General features: G+C 33.8%; 1 protein-coding gene across 1 annotated transcript in view; it reads right to left on the reverse strand.

The window, feature by feature from the left end:
• The window catches only part of EYS (EGF-like photoreceptor maintenance factor), a 1,737,133-nt gene that overhangs the window by 1,319,452 nt on the left and 392,212 nt on the right, over positions 1 to 25,469 (reverse strand). Inside the window, 1 exon segment of the mRNA XM_077159432.1 lies at positions 25,185 to 25,256. Coding sequence (XP_077015547.1) covers positions 25,185 to 25,256 — 72 coding nt within the window.

The raw sequence follows: 25,469 nt of genomic DNA on the forward strand, positions 1-25,469 counted from the left end.
TTCGAATGATAACTTGCCAGAAATCTTTGACATTCCTTGGCTGGTAAATGCATCTTTATCTCCATTACATGATGACTTCATTCTTTCCCTGGCATCTCCTAATTGCCTGTTTCTGAATCTCACCAGTTTACAAAGACATCGGCTATATAGGACTTAGACCACTGTGGCTCAATGTGGCCTCATCCAAATAGGATGTTTGAAGGCTCTATTTACAAATGAGTTCATACACTCAGGGTTAGTTAGGACTTCAATGTGTCTTTGTAGGGAATGTAATTCAATCTAACACAGCTGTCTTGTTTAAAGGCATTCCTAAATTAATCTCCCAACTTGCAACAATTCTGTGAATCTGATGCACTCTAATATAAGCCATTTGATTCATTTTCACATAACTTTTCCAAGTTGGTAATTACAACCAGAACCATTAGCAAGTATATTTAAAATGTTATTCAAAACCACCACCATTTTTTTCAAATCTTATCTCACTTTCCCTTTCTTAGCAAACAGTTATGCCTCCTATTTTAAAGAAAGAAAAATTAGGTTATCTCCATTCTTACAACTACAAGTATAATGTATAAGTGCTCCAGTTACCACTTGCATCCTCCATTTTCAGAGGAAAATGATCCCTTTTATATTCTTGGGTAATTCTTCTACCTCTTCAAAGACTTTCCCTCATTATGTACTTTTCTGTAATCAGTCTCAATGTCTCCCTCTCTGGGAAACATCACCATAGTTCACAGACAGGCTGAAACTATCTTATCTATTTCATGCTTGGCTAACTGGAAGATTAACTATCATCTTCGTTATTTTAAAAAAGCCTATTGGGAGCTTACATGTAAAAGAAAACCTGGCAGACACAAGTTTTAACATTATGTTAAAGCTATATTTTATAATTAGCAATCTAATTTCAAAAAAAAAATGGACTTAAATTGTATCTTAGAGGAAACCCTCATTTTACCTGTTATGGGTTGACGTAACAAAAGGAATTTTTATTGGCTCACAGTTTTAGATCAGAAGGTTTGCTTCCTCCCAGGATCAGCATATTCTAACTAGCCAGCAACTTTGGGACTGCTTGACTTTTCCATCATATGACAATGAACATGGTAATGTCTTCTTTCTTTTCCCGGTTCCATTGACTCTTGGTTTCTGTCTGCACCCTGTGACTTCTCACTCTCTGTCTGCAATTTGCTTTGCTTATAAGGGCTTCAATCATAGTGAATTAAAGCCCACCCTCTTCCAGATGGACATACCTTAACTAATAACATCTTCAAAGGTCTTATTTAAAAATGGGTTCATACCCACAGGACCAGGGAGTCCTGAACATGCCTTTGATGGGGGATATGATTTGATCCCCAACAGTAACAAATATGAATTTTAGAATAAATTTATCCAGGTTATAGCTTCTGTAGAACATATATTCATAATAGATCATGTAAGCTATTTTTCCAAATCCATACACATATAGCACTTTTTTCATGTTTTGCATTATTGTAAAAAAGAAATATCTTTTTTTCTCCAAAATCATAAGTTCATTAATGTGCTCCATATCATGTTAAAGTCCTACAGCAGCCTGGAATTATAAGATCAATCAACACAGTGCAGAGACAGCAAGCTAGAAATGACACCTAGGGCAGGTAAAATATAAACGGATATTGATGTAACCCACTATAGGTGGCAACATCCTAATCTACTCAGATCCCTGGTAGTAGAAAGAGGATTCTTACTGATTATTTATACAAAAAAGTTGGCATGCATCTGGTAATGACATTATGCTAAGTTAATTAGCCTTATATTAATAGTGACCAAAGTCAAAACTAATTTTGTGTCCTCAATAGTATATAGGACCACCAATGCTATGTTGAGCTTACATATAAAAAGAAGTTGCTTGTCTGAAAATTAGCATGTTTGAGCCTGTATAATATGGTTCTGGTATACAAACTTCAAGATACTGACTTTCAGTTTAATGAGGAGCTGCCAGGCTTGGGGCAAAATAAACCCTCTAATTTCCACAACTACAAGAGGTCATAAAATATTGGGGAAAACTCAGTTAAAAACAATATAAGAACTGCTGCTGTATAAGGAGAACAGTACACATTTTATCAGGAATAATTTCTGTGAGTTCAGCCCAAATCCTTGCCTAGCATTTTACCAAGACTGTGACTTAACACACCACTGACAGTTTTCAGCTTTCAAAAATTTCTCCTCAGAGAAAACATGTAAATTTAAATTCCAGATTAAACTATACTAATCCAATAAACTACAATCTCTGGTGAAAAAAAAAAAAAGCTGGCAAGGTAAAAAGGTTGAAAATGTGAACATTACTATTCAATCAAGAGAGAAAGTCTCCTGTTTTTATGATGTCACATGCTTCTTCTATAAAGCATAATCTTTAGTCTGGCAAGTGGTCTTGTTTTGTCATCACATGTTACAAAGCTAACTTTAATTTTGGAAAATCGTCATCAGTTTAGATCTGTCACTTCTATAAACTTCTATTTGGAGTAAGGAAGCAAAATAAAGATAGTAACAGAATGAAATAGTTCTGGCGCTTAGTAAATTTAGGCATTTTTGATTCACTAGAGAGGCACATAAAATCAATATGCAGCAAATCCTGACCTGCGATGTGGGCCACTAGCTTAATAATACCAATTACGTTGAAGCTAAAACAGGGTCCGCACTGTTTTAAGTGCCTTACATATGTCAACTCATTTTATCCTCACAAGAACCTATGCACAGATCCTACTATTATCTCTGCTTTTAGGTGAAGAGACAGTGCCACAGGGACATTACATCATTGGGGAAGCTCTGCTTGCCTTGACTCATTTGGTGCCAGGGTCCGAGCTTGGTCACACGAGGTGGTGCTTTTCATGCTCCTCGAGCTTTCCAAGCCGTTTTTCTTTTGAAAAGTAAACAGTTGCAGGTATTTTCATACAAATAAAATATGAATTTAAAATGCATTTTGCTTTGTATTTAATCTCTGAGATCCACAACAGTTGAAAAGAACAGTAGTAGGTTTTGATGAGAATGGTCACTTTGTTTAATTCTTGAGATTCTATATAAGAAGCATGATTTAAAATATACATATCACAACCATTAAGTTCTAAGACCTAACATTTACCATGGGTAGAAAGTGCTCCAAAGTGACTTCTTCCATAACCTTGGGAAAAGGTTATATCTAAGATTTTTCATTGAGTATTTTCAGTCAAATGATTAGTTTTAGCAATTTCATGGCAGATATCCTCAACTAGGGTGACTAAAGGGTAGTGACTTCAGGTTAAAGCTTGAAGTAGAAGTGAATAGAAGCAAACAAATTCCTATGTTTTATTCTTACATCATCAAACTCTTCTAGTATATGAGAAACATTGCCATATTTTTAGAAATGTCAATTCACATTTAAATTTCTAAGAAAAATGCTTTTTTTGAATATTTTATAGATTAAATTATGCAATAGACCTAACAGAGAATATTTGTACTGACCATAAAATTGAAAATCAATTGGTATTACCCACAAAATGCATGCTTACTAAACCCCATTTAGCCACAGAAAACTTTAAGAGTTCATAGTCCCCTCATATCCATTACATTTAACATATGAACTATCAAATATCAAAGAAAAGCACATCAGACCTACTAAAATCTCTGTAATGAAAAAAACACATTGATTTTGAACAAATGGGTTTCAATGAATATATAAATCTGGATCATCTCCACATAGAGATATGAATTTGACTCTGACTTTCTTATCTATTGAATCTACCTCTATAAATTTATATAATGCGTTGCTCAAAGAGGTTTCAAGATGACAGAAGGGAATAAAAGTGGCTGCAAGAAATGTATTCAAGGCAGATGGTATAGTACAAAGGTACCAGGGAATCACTGTGAAACATGTAGGATAGCATATATGCAATGAAGGATAGGTTACAAATGAGGAGAGGTGTCATATGGAGCTATATTCTTTCCCTATATCTGAAGTTTGATAGTCAGAGAACAGTCTACAGCTCTATGCAGCACTTTGGAACATACTGCTAAGAACCCACTCTGAGAGTCTATAAATCAGACCTTTTGAGCACTGGGTCTCCAGATATTACTGTATTTCCTGAGAAGAGTAATGAAGGTACTCTTTGCCCTGGGACCAATTCCCCAAACTGATGTATGCATATGTATCAATATAAAAGTAATGAAATCTACATACAAACACTGGAACTCCTGCAAAGTAAGCAAACTACATACAAACCCAGAGGGTAATTTGTTCTCCACTTCCCTCCTCCTTATATCTACTAATGGCCACCTTTTTCAGTTTGTTTAATTTTTCATTGTGAAATAAGTTTGGTCTTACAAGAGTTGCAAAGCTATTACAGAATTGTCCCACCTACTTTTCACCCAATTTCTTCTGATGTTAACAAATCACTTTTCCATTGAAACTTTATCAGAACTAAGAAATTAGCATCAGCAAAATATTATTAACTTAACTAGGGACTATATTCAGATTTCCAGATTTTCTACTGTCCTCTTTCTATTTCAGAATTCAGTCCAGGATGCCCCATTGCATTAGTTGTTATTTCTCCCGGTCTCCTTCAATCTGTGAAAGTTTCTCAGTCTCCCATTCTTTTTCTTGATCTTAATATTTTTTTAGAGTGTAGAATAGGTATTTTCTCAAATGTTTCTCAGTTTTTGTTTGTTTGACATTTTCTATGATTAGTTTGGGGTTATGAACTTTGGGAAAAAATATCACAGAAGTGAAGGGCCTTTCTCATCACATCATATGAGGGAGAACACAATATCTACATGACAATACTGGGGATGCTAATTTTGCTCATATATTTAAGATTTCTCCAGAGGCTCCTTTCTGCAAGGTTTTTCCTTTGCATACTCTAATTAGAAGCAAATTATTATGTGTGGCCTAGAGTGGGAATATGCCCACTTTCTGCATGTATGAATATCAAAGAATTTGTAGGAATATGTTAAAACCACTCGTTTTAATAAATATCATGGTAGAGATACTTTGAGGCTATGCAAATTTCCTGTCTCTTCTTAAAGTATTATTTATTAATTTCAGCATTCATGAGTGGACATTGCCTGCAGTAATTATCCCTGTAGCATTCTAATGTTGGTTTTCCTGTTCTCTCATTCCTTCTACATGCATTATTTTGGAAATCTTTTGTAGGCATATTTGTCCCCCACTTCCATTCATTTATTTATCCAATCATTTATTTGTGTCAGTATAGGCTCAAGGATTTTTTTTTCCTTTGGGTTAAATTCAATACTAATGATGTTTATTTTCTTGTTCAAAAATTTTCCAGTTTTGGCCATTGGAAACTTTCAGTTTGGCTATCTGTCCTTCTGACATGCTCTATTTCATTTTTTTAAACCACTTTTTAAAATCTTCTGGGGTTGCAAAATGCTCCAGGCTCATCCTGCATTTTCCCTGTTCCTAGAACTAGTCCTTTTTTCCCAGGGTTCTCTGGTTCCTTTTATTGGAGGATGTATTTAGAAACTAAGATGTGGGCTTTGCGTGTTTTCATTGGTACTAGGGTGTCATTGTTTCTAGATCCTTTCAGTGGATAGGATTAAGAAATATACGTGTGTATATCAGCTGATGTGTGTATATGTGTACATACCAATTATATACATATATCTCTATGTATCAACTTGCCTGTATATATATATATATATATATATATATATATATATATATATATATATATTTAGATACATATATGTATGTCATGGTTAGGGACAGGTGTTAACTTGGCCAAGTTGTGGTACCTGTTCATCTGATTGGGCAAGCGCTGGCCTGTCTGTTGCAATGAGGACATTTCATAGGATTAGGTCATGATCACGTTAGCTACATCCACAGCTGATTCCATTTGTAATCAGCCAAAGGGGCGTGTCTTCTGCAATTAGTGATGCTAAATGCAATCATGGGAAGCCTTTTAAGGAGGACTCAGAGGAGACAAGTTGCATTCCTGCTTTGGCTGGTGAGCCTCTCCTGTGGAGTTCGTCCAGGCCATCCATTGGAGTCATCGGCTTCGCAGCCTGCCCTGTGGATTTTGGACTCTGCGTTCCTACGGTCACGTGAGACACTTTCATAAATTTTATATTTGCAAGTGTTCCCTGTTGATTCTGTTTCTCTAGAGAACCCTAACTAATACAATGTATATATATATACATATATATACATATTTAGATACATTTATTAAACTAAACATGATTTCACTCAGGTATCTCTGACTCTAATCCAGGATGACATGGTTCATTCTAGCCTTTCCCCCTTGCTTATTTGTAGTGTTTTTCTCTGACAGCAAGCTAACCCTTACCTGTGTAAGAAACAAATTTGCCAACACTAGCTTAACATTTATGTACAGTTCTATTAGTCAGCTTCATTAGTTCATTCTTCCTTTAGTGAAATTACATCATGCGTTTTTAATACAGTTAGATCTATTTGTGACAGTTTGCATTCCATGACTGGATTCTCTAACAACTTGGTTGATGTTTTTAATTGGCATACAGTAAAGTCAACTCTGTGGTGCACAGTTCTATGGATTTTAATAAACATACAGTCATTTATCTACCACAGCAGTACCACAAAGAACAACTACATTATCCTAAAAAGTATTTTGTGCATCCCCTTTGAAGACAATCCCTCTCCTAACCTCTGGCAACAATCTGCTGTCTGTCCCTTTTATCAAATGTCATATAATTGAAATAATACACTATGTAGTCTTCGGGGTCTGGCTTCTTTTACATAGCAAAATGCAATTAAGATTCCCAAATTATTGTTAAACAATAATTTGTTCTTTCATTGCCAAGTAGTGTCCCATTGTACGGATGCACCACACATTTTTCATCCATTCACCTGATGAAAGGCACTTCCATTGTTTCCATTTTGGGGTGATTATAACTAAAGATATATATGTACTTGTTCTAGTTTGCTTATTGTCTGAATGCAATGTTCCAGGAATGGGATGGCTTTTAAAAAGGGGAATTTAATAAGTTGCTAGTTTATAGTTTTAAGGCTGAAAAAATGTCCCAATTAAAACAGGTCTATGGAAATGTCCAATCTAAGGCATCCAGGGAAAGATACTTGGTTCACGAAGGCTGATGAAGTTCAGGGTTTCTCTCTCAAGTGAGAAGGCACAGGCGAACAGTCAGGGCTTTCTGTCTCAGCTGGAAGGGCACATGGTGAACATGTCATCATCTGCTAGCTTTCTCTCCTGGCTTCTGGTTTCATGAAGCTCCCCAGGAGGTGTTTTCCTTCTTCATCTCTAAAGGTTGCTGGTTCACGGACTCTCTGCTTCTTGGTGCTGCAGCATTCTCTGCTCTCTCCCAATCTCTTTCATTTTCCAAAAATGTTCCTTCTTTTATAGGACTCCAGAAACTTCTCAAGACCCACCCAAATGGGTGGAGACATGTCATCACCTAATCCAGTTTAACAACCACTCTTGATTAAATCACATTTCCAGGGAGATGATCTGATTACAGTTTCAAACATACAGTAAAAAATTATTCTACCATTATGAAATGGGATTTTGATTAAAACATGGCTTTTCTAGGATCCATACATCCTTTCAAACCAGCACAGTACTCCATAAGCATTCATGCATAGATTTTTGTGTGTCCATAAGTTTCATTTATTGGAGTAAACACTTGAGTGTTTTCTTTGATAGGTGTATGCTTAACTTTATCAAAATTTGCCAAACTATTTTCCATAGTAGCTTTATCATCCTATAGTCCCGTCGTTAGTGAATGAAAGTTTTGGTTTCTCTGCCTCCTCATAAAAATTCAATATTGCCAGTTATGTATGTATGTATGCATACATATATGTAAGTTATTTGTGTATGTATTTATTTACTTATTTATTTTCAGCCATCCTAATAGGTATATAATGATCACCATGGACTATTACAACCAATTTTCATTAAGTTTTTATGTTATTATAATTTAAAGCTTACAGAAATATTGAAAATATAATGATACTTTAGTAATTTATCCAGTCAAAAATTGTTCATAATTTTCTACAAATGCTTTATTATTTCCTTTTTATGACTATTTACTATATGTATACACATTTCTTTACTTAAATCATTCGAGAAAACATTTGAAACATTGTGACTTTTACCTTCAGTGTGTATTTCCTAAGAAAAACGTCCTTCCTTATGTCATCAAAATGCAATTATCAAAATTAACATCATCTAGCCCATTGTCCATATACAAATTTTTTTCATAGCTCCAATAAAATAATTCATAGTTTCTCCCTCCTTCTGGGTCCAGAATCAAATAAAAAACGTATCCTGAAACCACCTGTGATGTATCCTTAGCCTGAACAGCCGCTTCCCCTTTTTTTAATCTTTGTAGTTTGTAGATTAAGGTCCAGTAATTTTGTAGAATGTCCTCAATCTTGGTTTGTCTGACATTAAATTTAAATTAGGGTTTTCATAATTTTGGAAGAAATATAACAGAAATGAACTTCTCAGTGCATTTTACCAGGTAGCATTTTATGTTAGTTTGTTCCAATATTAGTGCTATTATTTCAATAAAAAATTATTATTTGACACTTTAGCCTCAATAATTTTTGAAGAGTTATTTTGATACTATGTATACATCATGCTTTTTGAATGTTTCACCAACTAATTTTAACAACCATTGTTGATTTTCTAACTCCACCATTAATTTTATATTTATTCTCTGATTTTCTGCTATAAGGCAGGCTTCGTCAGCGAGAGCTGCCCTCTACACCTGGCTGGGTGCAGAGCTCATGCATTGCAGTCTCTGAAGGGCTTTACTGTCAGGGGGTCAGGTCCACTTGTCCAGTCATGCTCTTGCACCTATCGGCATTCCTAGTCCAGGTAAGAGATGAGTTAAAATTAACTGTTCAGTTGTTAAGCAGAATTTATAAAATAATATGTCAGGACTCTCTGGGCTAGGAAATAAAACTTCATTTCACTCTAGTCTCTACAGAGAGCAATATAATCTCAAGTAAGAAACGGCCTCAGGGAAGTATAAATTCCAAGAGGAATAAAGGGGAAAGATTTTAAGGGTGTCTCTGGAAGAAATTATAAAAACCTCTTAAACCTTCTCACTAGACCAAAGGGCTTCTGAGACTTTTAAGAGCAAGTCTTGCACACCTTTTCTACTGAGAAAAAATGCTTCTAAAAGTCTTATCACCCTTATCACAGTTCACTGACTCTCATTTCAAGGAAAGAAGGGTCTGGGAAATAAAAGTGAGTGTATTTTTTGTCTAACGGGGTGGATTATAGTTTTATACATAGGAACTTCTCCTTACCACCTAGTTTAAAATAATGTACCACTATACCAAATTGTCCGGAAGGGACAGAGAAAATACAAAATAAAAAGAAGTCTTTGGGTCGCCAATCTAATAGGCAAAGCAAGGCCAGGTTGAAAAAAATCACTTAGGTGCCAACACAGGAAATTTCTTAGAGAAATAGAAGGATGACTCAAAGGCAGAACAAATTGCTTTGAAGTATACCCATGGAATTTAACAAAGCCATAATCAAGGAACGGGCAATGTGCACTTTGTTGCATTTAAGAAATGCCACGATCCAGTGACTCATGGGCCGCTTTATTTCCCTTTTTTGAATGTAAAAGCCTATAGCAGCTATCCTAAAACTGTTGCATTACTATTGTGTGTGTGTGTGTGTGTGTGTGTGTGTGTGTGTTGTGCCTAGGCACAGAACTTTTTTTTTCTAGCTCAGAATTCTTCAGACTGAGAAGGACTATAACCAAAGTGACTCATCTGCACCTCAACTAGATTTAAAATCTCTTTAATCTCAACTTTAGTCTGATGCCATGATGGAAGTAGATTTTGAATCTTAGGAGCAGAATGAATGTATTTTGCATGACACAATTGCAAATAATTTTTGGTTATGTGGCAGATGACCCCTCTTCTTGAATCTGGGTAGGCTCTGTGAATATTTGACTCACAAAACCCTACAAAACTATTTTTGTGTGTGTCAGTTTTGAGACCTAGATATTAAGAGATTGACAATTTATAATTCCTTTCTAGTGAAATCCTTGTTCTAAGACTGATTCTTCAATTTTAGTACTATTGACATTTTGGCCAAGATAACTCTGTGCTGTAGGGTTTGACCTGTTAACTGCAGGACATTTTATAGCACCCCTGGCTTCGACTCAGTAGAACACTAGAACCTGGTCTCATCTTTCTGGCTGCAATAATAAAAAATGCCTCTAGATATGTCAAACGTCCCCTGGAGGAGCAAAATGGCCCTGGGTTGTGATTTACTGCTCTAAAACTCTGAAGAAGCTTAGACTGGAATCTTGTGAGGCATCCCTAGTTCGCCACAGGTAGAACCACATGGAGAGCGCGGTCCTTAAGCAGCCTCAGCTAATCCAGAGGGATTGTTATTGGCCATTTTTATATATCATCTACCACAGTACAACCTTTGGCCAGTATAACTCATATTCCCAGGTGTAAAAAATATTCTTTCCACACACAAATGTCTCATTTCATTGAGATTAGCTGGAAATTTTGTATCCCATCAACTGAGTGAAGTCCAGATGTAAGTGAGGCTATTTGCTTACAGTTTCTCTTTGTAGTTTTTGGACGTAGCTTTTCTTGTTTCAGAGAGCTAAGTACTAAAAAGACAAGTAATCATCTCCCCCAGGTCCTCAAAATGCACAAGAGAGACAGAATCATTAATACTGCAGTACATACATTAAAAAGGGGGTGGGAGGTGTAAAACAGCATAGAGCAAATATGGGTCTTTGGTACTTTTGTGACCCTGACTCTGTAAGTTATAATAAAAGACCTCTGTAATGTAGCTGAGTAGCTTCCTCAGCCTGCTTCCTGCCATACCCATAAATCTCTCTGAAATATGTTCTCTCTTCCTTAGGCTGAAAGTCAGGTACACCATTAGGACTTTTAAAGAGTTTGGGTTTCTCTTCCTTAAATCTTTCTAAAGTTATAACAAAGAATTTAAAGCCACATATTCTTGATCTTGCCCATGAGGCCAACTTTTCCTGGTAATATCCCTGGATTTGATCTTTGCCCTGAATCCATTTTTACTTTGAAAATCTTTTGCCAGCTGGAGACTCTGGAAATAAAAATCAGATTTATTTTTCAGTATAGCAATCCTGGGTTAAAAATATCTTCTCTAAACTCTGCTTGAAAAGAAGTCTCATCATTAGCTCATCTCTTTCCTCTCCTATTTTATCATAGGCCAGTAAATGAAGCTATAGGGTTATTTCAACATTCTGTCCTGAAATCTTCTTACCCAATCTGTAAGATCATTAGGTGTATTTTATCTTCCACATGAACTCAGACAACTGGTTTACCAACTTTTGGTTAATACATAGCATGATTCCCATTTCCCAATAACCATTTCCATACTGCTCTTCCAAATGTCTATAAAATTTCCTCACTGTCCTTGCAACCCATTCCCAAAGTAATCCCAAAGCCAGTGGAATATATATTAGGCTTTATTTATGCCTACTCTTCACTTCTACACACTTATTTCTGAATCAATTATATTTAGTTGTGTAACAAACAGCTACCACACATAGAGTCTTACAACTATTATAATTTCTCATTATTCTCTGTTTTACTGGGTGGTTCTGAACTTTCTCTTGTTATTTGGAGTCACTGAAGAAGCTGCATTCTGCTGCTATCTATATTAAGCTAGAAGTTACATAAAGGTGTCTTTCACATGTCTCAGACCTTGGCATTCATGGTGAGCTGTCATACCTCAGCTCTCTTTCATAGGGTGTCTCTATCTACATGTGTCTTATTGTCCATGGCTTCTCTACCTGGTTTCTCTCTCCTGAAGGGCTCCCTAACAGTATGTTGACTGAGTTCCAATAGCCTGAAAGTAGCAACATCCAGCCTTCTTAAGGTAAACAGATGAAATTTTAATATATCACTTATGCCATGTTCTATTAGACAAAGCAAATGGTAATTGACTCCATTTCTTGATACAAAGAGTAGAAGCAGCTTACATAATTTAAGGAAATTATTGGGGAGGGGATGTATGAGAGACTATCTACCATTGATAGTAATTTATACCATTAGTTTATTTTTTCATTTCTAAAAAAGCAATTGAAACTATAAACATTGAAGTACATCTTTAGCTACATCTTGCAAATATTCATATATTGTATTTCAATTATAATTTAGTTGGAAATACATTCTAATTTTCCTTTTGAATTTTTCTTCAATGTGCTTGTTTATAGGTATACTGGTTAATTTTCAAGTATTTGGCAATTTTCTAGGCTTATTTTGCTTATTGATTTAATACTGTTGTTAAAAATGAACATGCTAATGAGATTTGAATCTTTTGAAATTTTTTAAGACTTGTTCTATACCAAGTCTAGGGTCCGTGCAATTAATAGTGTTGTTAATATAGTTCATAGTTTTGCACATTCATTCTTCTATTTGTTCTATATCTTAATTTCTTAACAATTTAGGAAAATCTCCAAATGTAATTAGGCTAATTGCTAAAATGCTAAAGTTTCCAAATACGAGTTTTTTCTTTCTTTTCTTTTGATAGTTTTACTTATAGCATTCTGCACTTTGTTATAATCATAACACACATTTATGATTTCTTCATTTTCCTTATGAAGTAAGCTCTTTATTCTTAGGATTTTACTTCTAATCCCGAAATGTATTTTGTCTGATATGAATATAGCTTTGTCACATTTTCATACTTCCTTTTAGAAAGTTAGTTACTTCACCTAACTTTCATTTTCAAGTTGTCTATCTTTACATTTACAGCACATTTTTGTAGACTGCATAGAAGTTTCATTTTTATAGACAGTGTAAAAGTTTTTTTATCCATTAAATGATCTCTGCTCTTTCTTTGGAATTAAAAAAAAAATCATTGGCATTTAGTATAAATATTTATATAGTTTGATTTATGTCCACCATTTTGCTCTTATTTTTAATTTGTTCAACTGTTTTTCATTTCTTTTATTTTCTGCTTTCTTTATTGTTAACTGAATTTATTCATTTTTCTGTTAGTTTTTAGCCACAATCATAGCTCTTTACATTACTTTTACTTGCTACTCTTAGGATCACCAAATTATTTTCTTAGTCTACTTAGAGTTAACTTGTTCTACTTCACATAAAATAGAGTAATATTACAAAAGTATAGTTCCATTTGTCCTATTTTCTGCACTATTGCAGTACATATATTGCAGTACAAGTTATTTATGTTACAAATCCACTAGACAGTATTATAAATCTTATTTTAAACCATTATGTGTAAGAAATTAAGATAGGAAAAAATATACATCCTACTATACTTACCAACATATTTCTCATTCCCTATGCCTTCATTGGTATAAATCTGAGTTTGTATCGGGTGTAACTTCAGCCTGAGGAACTTTCCTTAAGATTTCTAATATGGAAGGTATTCTGAGGATGAAGTCTCTTTAATAATATTAAATTGTGTTCTTGACATTTTTGATGATATGTTGCAATGTCACTGTCTTTTATTTTCTTCCTTTAAGTAAGGATGCCATTCATTATAACAGGATGTTACCATGGCTGAATTCAAACTCCAGATTCTGTCACATTTGTGTTTGGCAGTGGCTGAAATTGCTCAACTCTTCATACTTTCAGGGGGTATTTCTCATTGGAAACTTTGGAATTTCCCTGCCTGTGTTCTCTTTGGGCTTTTGCCAAGGATTTATGCAGTTTATATAAGATCTTGGTACTTTTCCATATGTGACTCCCTCCTTTCTTGAATAACCCTACCTTTAATTTTCTGCCTCTAACTCAGTCCTCTGACTACTCATACCAGTAAGATTACAGCTTTCTACAGTTAAGAGTAAAGTTGTTAAAAGGTCTGCACTTTATGCAGTGTAGTTTCTTTCATTCAAAGATTGACTCCTCTCCAATTTCTGTGTACTTCTGGTCACTCTTCAGTGCCTTCAAATAGGTGTTTATATATATATATATATATATATATATATATTTAAGTTTATGATGATCATCTGAGGTTTGGCTTTGTCCATATATGGTTCCTCCATTAACAGGAGCCATCAGGTTTAATTTTTTTGTTGTTCTTTTAAATTTTGTGCCCACTTATGCCCACCTTACCTCACATCTCTGAAAACTCTGGTCCTGGCAAAATACAGTCTTCACTGTGCAATATTTTCCAGTCCATTCTTTTGTATTCATCTCTGAGCTGCTTCTCCTATGAACAACCTTTGGTTGCGTGCTAGTTTAAAATGATGTATGTCCCCTAGAAAAGCCATGTTTTAATCTAAATCCCATTTCATAAAGGCAGAATAATCCCTATTCAATACTGTATGTTTGAAACTATAATCAGATCATCTCCCTGGAGATTTAATCAAGAGTGGTTGTTAAACTGGATTAGGTGATGACATGTCTCCACCCATTGGGGTGGGTCTTGGGAAGTTTCTGGAGTCCTATAAAAGAGGAAACCATTTGGAGAATGAAAGAGATTCAGAGACAGCAGAGAATGTTACAGCACCATGAAGCAGAGAGTTCATGAGCCAGTGACCTTTGGAGATGAAGAAGGAAAACACCTTCCAGGGAACTTCATGAAACAGGAAGCCAGGAGAGAAAGCTAGCAGATGATGCTGTGCTTGCCATGTGCCCTTCCAGCTGAGAGTGAAGCCCTGACTGTTCTCCATGTGCCTTCTCACTTGAGAGAGAAATCTTGAACTTCATCGGCCTTCTTGAACCAAGGTATCCTTCCCTGGAAGCCTTTGATTGGACATTTCTATAGACTTGTTTAATTGGGACATTTTCTCGGCCTTAGAACTATAAACTAGCAACTTATTAAATTCCCCTTTTTAAAAGCCATTCTGTTTTGGATATATTGCATTCTGGCAGATATCAAACTAGAATGGGTTACTACTATTTCCCCAAGCCTTGACACTGTGTCCTTTTGACAAGTAACAACTTTTCCTGAATTATTCATTGAATGTAACTTTTACATTATTACTTCACTGAGACCAGCTCCCTTATGATTACATCATATTCCTTTCACCTCCCTTAAGCCACAAATTTTCTCATATAACTGAAACTTCAAGGTTATCTAGAAGTAGAACTTCATCCCCCTCAGATTCATTAGCACACAGAAAATATTATCTAGACATTTATGAAATTCTGGATTAATCCAACTACTTATCTTCTGTGCCTCCTTTAACCTACTGAACACTGGTGGCTAAATCACATGGATTTTAAGACTGATGTCAGCAAAAATTTATGATCTCTATCTTCCATAGGGTGTCAATAGTGCCTAACTTTATAATTACAACATCTTTTGGGGAAAAGAGACAGAAATCCAGTAGAATTAGCATGGGAACAATGAGGAATTTATTAGCTCACATAGAAAAAATGCATTTGGCCCAAATACAGTAGAGACTGAAACTGCCACATTTGTTTCTCTCTCTCTGTTTTTATCCCTCTCTTACTTGCTTGCTTTCCACATTACCTTTCTGCTTCTCCCTTTTTATCTGCTAACTGCTTTTTCCTTTGAATTCAGGATTTGTTTGCCAAGAATTGTGGGCTCACATTTCACATTTCAGTGTCAAAAAATGCATGAAACATTTTCTCAAATCCCTCATTCTAAATCCCAAGTAAGTTATCTGACTCTGGTTAAGTTATATGCCATCTCTGTTAAAATAGCAGTTCCTATGGAAAAACATGGCTGGAATAATTTTTAAAGAAAGTTGATGCCATCCTTAACACACAAGACAATGAATATTAATTTAAATTTGTAATATTTTGTATTCTCCTTGAATTCTTAAATCCTCTTACTATTTCTCTTGCTCATAAAAACTAAATTCACTTCCACAGAAAATAGACAACATCTTAAATTCCTATCCAAAAACTCTAAAATCTTACCTCCACCTCAGTCCATACTTTTTGTTTGGTCAATTTCTTATCAAATTATGACAGATGTCCTTGTTTCTATCTAAAGCTTAGGTCACCTCTGGATTTCCAGATCTTCACATGCCATTGCCTTCACTCTACTCACTATCCCTCTGCTTCCTGTGGATTTCTCTCTTCTTCTCTGCTGACATCATCTCATCAGTAAACAAAGATTATAAGTACAATAGGATCCTGACAGGAATGAGATGGCACCCTCAAACTGGGACATTTGAAGAGAGCTAAATAAAGCGATGTTAACAAAATTGTGGCAGTGTCTATTGAAACCGTAAGAAATAAAACGGAGCCCTTTTGTCACTTAGACTTCTGGGGTTGAGTAGAAGGAACTTCTATTAGAACCCCAAACAAAGAGGCTTGTGAAGGCCACTGCTTTAGGGAAGTGTGATGTCTGTGGCAACCACTGGGAAAGTGAGAGAATAAATATCTTAATGTCCCTCACCTCTTTCTCTCTTATTTCTTACCGGGACTCCACTTGGGAATTATAAACCATACAGTTTACCCTCCTGGCAAACAGTGGAACTGGAGGGGCAAATGGAAGAAAGCCACGCGCACACCATAAACCCACTTAACTTTTTTAAGATAATAAATAAAACATCCTTAGCCTCAATCCCTTTACCTTTAGCCCTGTATTCCTTTTACCTCTCCTGTCAAATATCGTCAAGGAGAAAGCTCGTCTTGCTATGTCGACTTTCTGGTATTATCTGCATATTCTTCTTTTCCCAAAACCTCCCCAAACAACTAAACTCCACTTAAATAGATCTTAAAGTTCTCTTTAGTAATAATTTGTATGGACCATTTTTCATGCAAAATCATACTGAGCAGTCAAATATTATGTGATATATTTTTACCATCTCTTTCTAATTAGCACCTTCTCTTGTCTCACCTTCTCAGTCTGTTTCTCATCGTGTGCTCCTCGTTCTCTTTCCATGCCTTATATATTTTTCTTTCTCCATGCCTATTCTAAGCCTTCTTTATCATGCTAAATATTTCTCTCCTGTGTTTCAGACATACATATTTATGATTATTTAAAGGAAACTTCCATTTTAATAACATATAGGTCAATCAGCTCAATATATCTGAAGTTCTGCTGGTCTTCTCTTTATTACACATACTTCTTCTACTCCTGAAGTCTATAGCAATAATACATTTATCCATCCCAAGTATTCAAGCATGATTTTTTTTCTTTTCCTTATTTTGTATATCTAAACACTCTTAAACACTACCTATTCTGTCTCCCAAGTATCTTCTGAGATTGTCAAATCATCTCAAGGCCTTTTTACATCCCTCTACTTTAGGCCACAACTTACCACTCCAAGAACTTATTTTTTTTCTCTACCTCCAATATGGTGCCATAGGATACCTTAGTATCACTTAGGGCACTTCATATTTTGGACTCAGCTTTGTATACCTCATTGCTCTCAGTGTGGGTCAAGCTGAATATCATTGAGTGCTTTGACTTTCTATGCTTTTGTTGCCTCTACTATTCTACTTTATTATTTTATTTCTTCCTGGAACATCCATAGTAGTAAGATACGCATGAAAGTTTAGAAATCATCAATATACACTCTTTTCAGTTTGAAGAAAAAGACCATTCTCTTCACTCTGGGTATGATAGGTTGAATTAGGTATGCCCAAAACACGTTTTTCATCTGCATTTCTATAGGTACATGGAATCTTTGGAAGATGTTTTTCTTTTTAGTTAAGGTGTGGTCCAACTGAATAAGGAAGGGTGTTAATTAGATTACTGGAGTCCTTTATAAGGAGTAGAAATTTGGACAAAGTGAAAGTCCCAGGAAGAAGGTGGAATCCAGAAGTTAGCAGAACTTGAAAGAGAAATAACAGGTATTGCCATATAAGACAAAAACCAAAGAACTCAAGCATTGCAAGCCACAGAAAGCTTTCCAGCCTCTGAAATCATGAGCTACTTCCTATTGTTTAACAAAAAACTAGTTTGCGTTATCTGACATAGCAGCCTGAAACTATGACACTGGGAAAGAGGAAATTGTCACATGCAGCAAGATTTGATCAACCTGAAAAGTGTATACTGTGAAAAGGTATAAGGACTGAGGAAAAGATGCTGAAAAAAAAAACAAAATTTAAGAGCATGCATTCTTTCTTTCTTTGGAAAGAAAGGATGGTAAGAATTTTAAAAACAATAGCAATATCATCTCTTTCCAATTTTGCAAAGAGCTGAAATTATTATGAATGCATTGAAAACCAGACCTTCTCTATAATTGTTAACTATATTATAATTTTCTTTTCTTGCTATAGAGTCAAGGCTATGCTATTTCCTGTTGATAATATAGTATCAAATTACAAGTGATTAGTATAAAATATAGGTTATACTTAAACATTTCTCTGAATCTTCTAGGCCTGTCATTATATCATTGCACTGATTGACTTCCCCAGATGTAACTAGCTTTATATTGTCTTTTTGATTAGACTATATAGCAAGCTCAATATAAAAACTCATACTGAGTGACAATATGTTTCATTTGATATGCTGATTTTACAGAAACAGATTTTCTCTTTTTCAGAAAACGTAGTCAAATTTAATTATCCAAACTAAAGTAGTAGTCAATAATTTATCCAAAAAGGGGAGTTTATAAAAATGATAAATAATATGTCTGATTCCTTAAAAAAAATGATAAAACCATAAAATTAAAGAAGACATTCGATGATGATGTCAAATGCCTCTGAATAAAACAAACAGATAAAACCAAATAATAAAAGAAGCAAGGAGATTTAAGTGACAATAAATTATGGAAAGAAATATTACAGCCTCCACTCAGATTCTCTTTGTGCTTGCTGTCTAAATATCCTCAGCATAAATGGGAGGTAGCAATGTAATTGCCAAGAAGGGCACAAGTACTGATTGTCAATCCTTTATATGCCCCATTTATTATCCTTTAACAGTTAAACATAAAAAACTATTAAAAGAATAACAATTTTCCTATTGCATTCTTATTTTAAACTCAGTACTTTAGGGTTCATCCAATTTACTTAACCTGTCCTTTATAGTAATACTCACATAGTCATTTTCATTAGGGGAATCAAATCAAATTGACTTTTGTTAATATGCTCAGTTGATTTGTAGTTGACTTCAAGCAATTTCCAAAACATTAGAGATGGTTGGCCATACAGATCAGCCAAAATATTTTGTCCTTCAAGAATGTTCAGTCTAGCTGTGAACTGATTAGACTGGAGCATTTAATTACAGCATCTGTAGCTTCCCATTGTACTTCCACACAAGAATAACTGAGATATGGTTTGTGAAGGCTGAAAACGAATTGCCCCATTATCTGTACTGTAGTCTTTTTTACTTCACAAGCACTTAAAAATATGTACTTAAATCTGCTTTCCAATTACAAGTTCCCATAACCAAGTGTCCTATTCAGAAAACAGCATTATTGTTCTGGTTTTCTACTCATTTAAGCATTTTATTTTGCTGAGTTTTCTTCCTTCTTTGTTTACTTTCTTCTGCAAATATATTCAATGGCTAATTACCATTTCTGCTTTTTTATCTCAATTGCTACACATTTAGGGGCATGTGTCATTAAAGCTTTAGCAGATAAGATAGTTGCTCAAACGATATTCCTATTTTACTTGTGCATACATAGTCTTATGAAAATGGCATTATTATTATTAGTTTAAGCACTTATTTTCTGAAAACCAAATAATTTACATCAAAGTACTATCTTCTTTGTGTTAGGTATTGGAAACTTTTATATTTTAGAAGAAAAAGATAGCAACTTAATTCTCAGACTCTAAACATGGAAGAAATAGAAAGACAAATGTCTTAAGAGCGATATATAGAACATTATTTTCTCACAAGTCTCCTTCATTTAATGAAATTCAATATGCAAAATTCCCTGGTATAAAATGATGAAGAATTTAGTAGCAAAGGCTTACTTAAACTTTTGCACCTATAAATCATACTTTTTCATATAAAATATCATTTACTTTTTTTTTAGCTCAAACTATAACTGATATCATTGGCAATTTGAGAGATGTGGTCTTCTCTATCCCCTAAGAAAACACTCCGCATTCTGGGATGGACTTCACCTCTTCAAGTACTTAACTGACAGAAGCACTGGTTAGGGTTTGTCATGAGCAACATTTTCATTATAAGTGGTTTCCATTTTTTTTTTAATTTGCTATTTACATTTCATTGGACATTACTTTCAGAATTTAATATTAATGATTAGGAAAGGACTATGTTACTGGTTGGCACTAATTCTACCTCATAAATAAAAGGACACAACTCACATTTATAAAGCATATTTACATACAGTATTCCATTTAATTATGGGAGAAGATGAGTGAATGTGTTTGTTCCCAGATATGTTTGTATATACCCAGATATGTTTGTATATGTTTGTGCATGTGTGTGTTTAATACTTTTCCTTTCATTTGTATGTGCAAAGAAAATCTGTACCTTGAGGCATTTGTTTCTTCTCATTTATTCAAAACTTAGAAATATGAAAATTCTTACTTTACCATATTTTGCATAGCAAGATACATCAAGATTACTGAAATTTTTTTGAAGTATTGAGACTAATGGGCTGACAAGAGTAGACTTGAGTAATTAGTGATTGTCCATGACAACAGAATGGTAAATGAGAACAACAGTCATCAAAAGTGACTGATTTCTATTTTCATTTTAATTAAAATAGAAAATTGTGGTATCCAAATATTATGGTGAACACAAATATAGTCCAAAACTTACCTCTTTAGATGAAAAGCATGAGGCTAAACTGCCCCAAGTCGATGGTGGCAATGTGTTTCAATATGATTTATTTTTAAATAAGCCTGAGCTGTGCTTTCAAAATAATTCCTAAAATTATCTTAGGGTACTGATAAGATCAGAAGTACTGTACATTTAAAATATCATCAAAATATCTTCATGGAGTCCAGGCAGTTACTATGGAGAGTAGAACACAGGTTTACATTCTTCAGGTAAATCACAATAATTATCTATATAAGGAAAAGTGAAACTCCACTTGTAAATGATGAAATTTTCTGTTTATTTCTGAAGAAAAATTAAATTTGTAGTAAATAGTAAACTAAATTATTAACTCCCTTTCATAATGAGGGAAACACATAGTTGATGTTTATGTGCTAGGTTTGATTACTGAATTTGGAGCTGAGCCCAGATTAAATCAAAGCTGACTACTTAATAACTCCAGTGGATGAACACTTCATGGAAAGAGAATTGTTGTACTGCAGAAATTATTTTCAGCATTTACTTGTTTTTCTGTTTAAAAAAAAAAAGAAGGTAAAAAAGATTCTACAGATTTCAAAAGATATCTATACGTATATATATATATACACACACACACACACTAATAACATTGTATGTGAAAGCTGTGCTATTTGTGGAGGATCTGTAATTATAATGCTAGAAACTAAAATGCATAAAAACACTGCATTATTCAGTTTTTCAGAAGTAATTATACCAAGATTTTTCTAATTATTTTCTATTGTCCCCATAAATGCACTCTATAATCACAATCTACTCCTTGGAAAATCCCTTTCTTTATATATGCTTTAATAGGTTTTAACTAGCAATGAATCATAACCTCTACAAATGGCAAAATATCTGAAATAGGGTAAATTCTTAAAATAAGCACTTAAAGTACCATATCTTGCATATTTGTAAAGAGGGATTGTATATACTCTATTTTTTTTAAAGTATGTGAATTTATAAATTCATAAATATATCTATAGTTTTCCTTCTATAAATTTTACTCAAAGTGAAAAGAGCATGACTAATTTAGTAGCATGGAGTAGAGTTGCATGTTTCCTAGACAAAAGACCTGTGCATTTCTTTATCAAACTATATATTAGTATAAACAAAGATTCAAAGGGCAAAACTTGGACTATCCAACAGAAAGGTGCAATGAATAGCTTAAAAATTGGGTTTTACTTTTAGCATTGACTATGCCAGGACCTGGCAAATGTTTTCCGTAAAGAGTCTGATAGTAAACACTTTAGGTTTTATAGGCAAATAGCACACATACTCTTATTAGTGGCTGAAAACAGCCACAAACAGTGCATTAATGAATGAGTGTGGCTGTGTTTGTGAGTCATACAAAGTAGGCAGTAGTCTGGATTTGGCCCTATGGACGATAATCTGCTCAGTTATAAACAATTAACTATATCAAATTTCAAAGTCAACTAAACATTTACTGAAACTTAGACTTAACAGTTTTAATGTGTTTTGTTGTAATTTCATTTTTTTGGTATATTTTTAAAATTTCCAATGGAAATAGATTGTGAAATGGTAATAGACTCAGAGCAAAAGTAATCAAAGGGAATGAATTATTAAATTTTCAAAAAGAAAGCATTTGACATATAAACTAAATTCTATCTGGATTGCAGATAAAATTTTTTCAAAATTCATAGTTAATTATGGGATTTTTTTTTATAAGTTCCATGAGATTTTTAAGGCAGTGTTTTCAATGAATATTAAAAAAGATACTTTTAGACTGAATAATACTTTTTGTTGATTAGTACAACCCCTCATAATCTCAACAGTTTAACAAAATTAAAGTTTTGTTTGTTTTGGTTTGGTTTCACTCATCCAGTACAAAGGGGATGCTTGTGTTTTAAGGATGGCTTTCTACATGACAATTTAAGCACCTCAATTGTTCCATCTTTTCTTTAATTTTTCAGGCATCTGCCTGCCAACAAGGATGGAAAAGAAGAGAGTGAAAGATTATGTGGGATTTTTTTGTGGACCAGAATAGAAGATAAGAACTTCCATCCATTTTCTACTAGTCAGAATTCATTCACATGGTCCCACCTACATACAAGATTTTAAGTTTGTGCCCAGGAGCAAGGGAAAAAGATGAAAATATAGCAAACCTCTTTCATACAAAGCAAATTTTCAAGCTGACAGATGTATAAAAACATAACCTGAATTAGAAATTTAATATTGAAAATTGTATTCATAATATACTTTTATTAAATGACATCATTACCAGAAAAATGTTATTAGGTGTATTTATTTTTATATCAGCTCAACTTTGCTTTTGTAAGTTTTGTTTATGTGAAAGCCTATTGAACATTTTAATCTGTTTACAGATCTAAGGCGCTGCTTCTTACTGAAGAATTCTTCTCTTCATTATAATTCTGGAATAAAACATTTAGTATATAAAAGGTTAAAGCCTTTATGATTAAAAATGCTTATTGATGCTTAAAACACATTTTCCTTTTTCTTTAAATGTTAATTTTTGAGTCAAATAATTTATTTTCAAAAATTCATCTTAGGTTTTTTTTTAAATTTTAGAATAGTTATAGACTTAGAGAACAGTAGCAAGGACAATACAACCAGGTCCTGTATAGTCTGCAACCAATTTCTCCTATTGTTTACATCTTATGTTACTATAATATATTTGTCACAACTAATGACAAATATTGATGCATCATTAATAAATAACGCCCAAACTTTACTTTGTTTTCCTTCATTTTAAGCCAATGCCCATTTTCTATCCAAGGATCTCATACAGGATATCAGATGACATTTAGTAGTCATGTATCCTCAGGCTCCTCTTTTTCACAGTTTCTCAGATTTTCCTTGTTTTTGAGGACCTTGACAGCTTTTTGGAGTTCTGGTGAGGTGTTTCTGTAGAATGTTCTTCAAGGGGATTTTTTTGGTAGTTTCTCATTGGACTGGGATAACGTGTGTTAGGGGAGAAGACCACAAGGTTAAAGTGTCATTCTCATCACTTCATGTCAAAAGCACATACTATTAAGATGATTCATCACTATAGATGATAACCTTTATCACCTGGCTAAAGTAGTGTTTGTCAGGTTTCCCCACTGTAAAGTTATTCTTCTCCCCTTTTCCACATTGTACTCTTTACAAGGAAGTCACTATGTATAGGCCAAACCTAAGGAGTGGAGTTCTGAATATTTAACTTATGTTTTGCTTAACAATTCAATACTAATTTATTTATTCTGTTGCTCGATTTTTTTTTTTTTATCTTTGTCTATTGGGAGAACTTTCAGTTGACTTCTGTGTCCCTTTGGCATGGCTTTATGGCTTTGTTTCTGAGGACTTCCTTACGTGGTATAAAACGTTCTGTACATTCATTTTGAACCTTCCCTCCCTTAGTCCCAGTATCAAGTATTTCCACAAAGAGCCTGTGTTACTTTTATTGGAGAATGGCAGAAACCAATATCTAGGAAGCAATTAAACTTTGTTATTTTTAAAGTGAAGTCTAATTTTTACTTTCACCAGAATTACTTAGATCAGCCCCTAGGTATCTTTTAAGAAATACCATTAAATAAGTAAGTGTTGCTACTTATCCAAACATGATAAATTTGTCACCTAGTATATGGATTCTCCATATGTATGATAGAATATTATTTAAATAACAATAAACACAATGATTATTAATTACTGTTAAATAATGTGGCAAGACCTCTTTTAATCTACATTTAACTCAATGAGGTAGGTGTAATTCTTATTTCCATCTTATAGATAAGAAATCTGTAATTTAGAGAGTTCAAATACATGAAACAATATGAGATAGGGCAAGAAGTCTTAATTTTTTGAAAAATAATTGTGAGATACTCGAAAGGAAAATTAGAAACCCCATTAAAAAACATCAAAATATATTATATTTAGTTGAACAGTTTTCAAGTTTTATGGCTTACAAACTGATACCTGAAGTTCAGGAAAGTATACAATAATTTAATGTATACATATTAGCTTGCAAAAAAAGTTAACGCTATGTGTTTTCACAAGACAAAACATGAATTTATTTAGTTTTTGAAAAGCAAAATGTGATCCTCTAGCTGAAGCTTAAGGAGTATCATTAAAGTTCAGAACAAGTTTAAGAGTATCTATAAATGACTTATGCTATATATTAAGTACAATATTAAGTAATGTAATATAGTTACATTAAAAATAAATAACTGATTAGTCTAGAAAGAAAAACCTCAACAATTTCATGAGAAATTGAATAAGGGGAAAATATTTCAAATATAACATGATAGGCTGGTAACATATTATTTATTTTCATTTTATCAATTGGTTTTATTGGTGACCTTTTAATAAAAAACAAAAAAGCTTGACTATTTTAATGAATGCATAAACAAAGCTCACTTCACTTAAGAGTCCACATAAGGGATAATTAGTTGGTGAATTTAGAATATGACTTTGAGAAAATAAAGGACTAATGATGTCTTGGGAAGACCAAAATGAGTTTAGACAAAAGAGAGAAATGCATTTAAATTTAATTATATTGGCTTTACCTTCTCTTTTGGTATTCATTACCATTAAATGAAGCCATACATTTGATGAAATAATTAACAGGTTGGTCAATGCAGGTGGTTCCATTCCTACAAGAAGATCAGCACATTCATCTATAGCTATTTCACATCTCATGTTTTTGAAAAATAATAAAGGGATTTTGAATTTTAATAAGGCAAGCAGGCACCATTATAATTCTTAAATTAGTCATAGTCTTTTAATCCATTTGTCATGAGATCTGAGAGAAAATCATCAGCTAGGAATGTCACGTATAATAAGCCTATTTATTTCGCCAACTACAAACTGCAA

Source organism: Tamandua tetradactyla, chromosome 5, assembly GCF_023851605.1.
Source record: "Tamandua tetradactyla isolate mTamTet1 chromosome 5, mTamTet1.pri, whole genome shotgun sequence".
Lineage (NCBI taxonomy): Eukaryota > Metazoa > Chordata > Mammalia > Pilosa > Myrmecophagidae > Tamandua > Tamandua tetradactyla.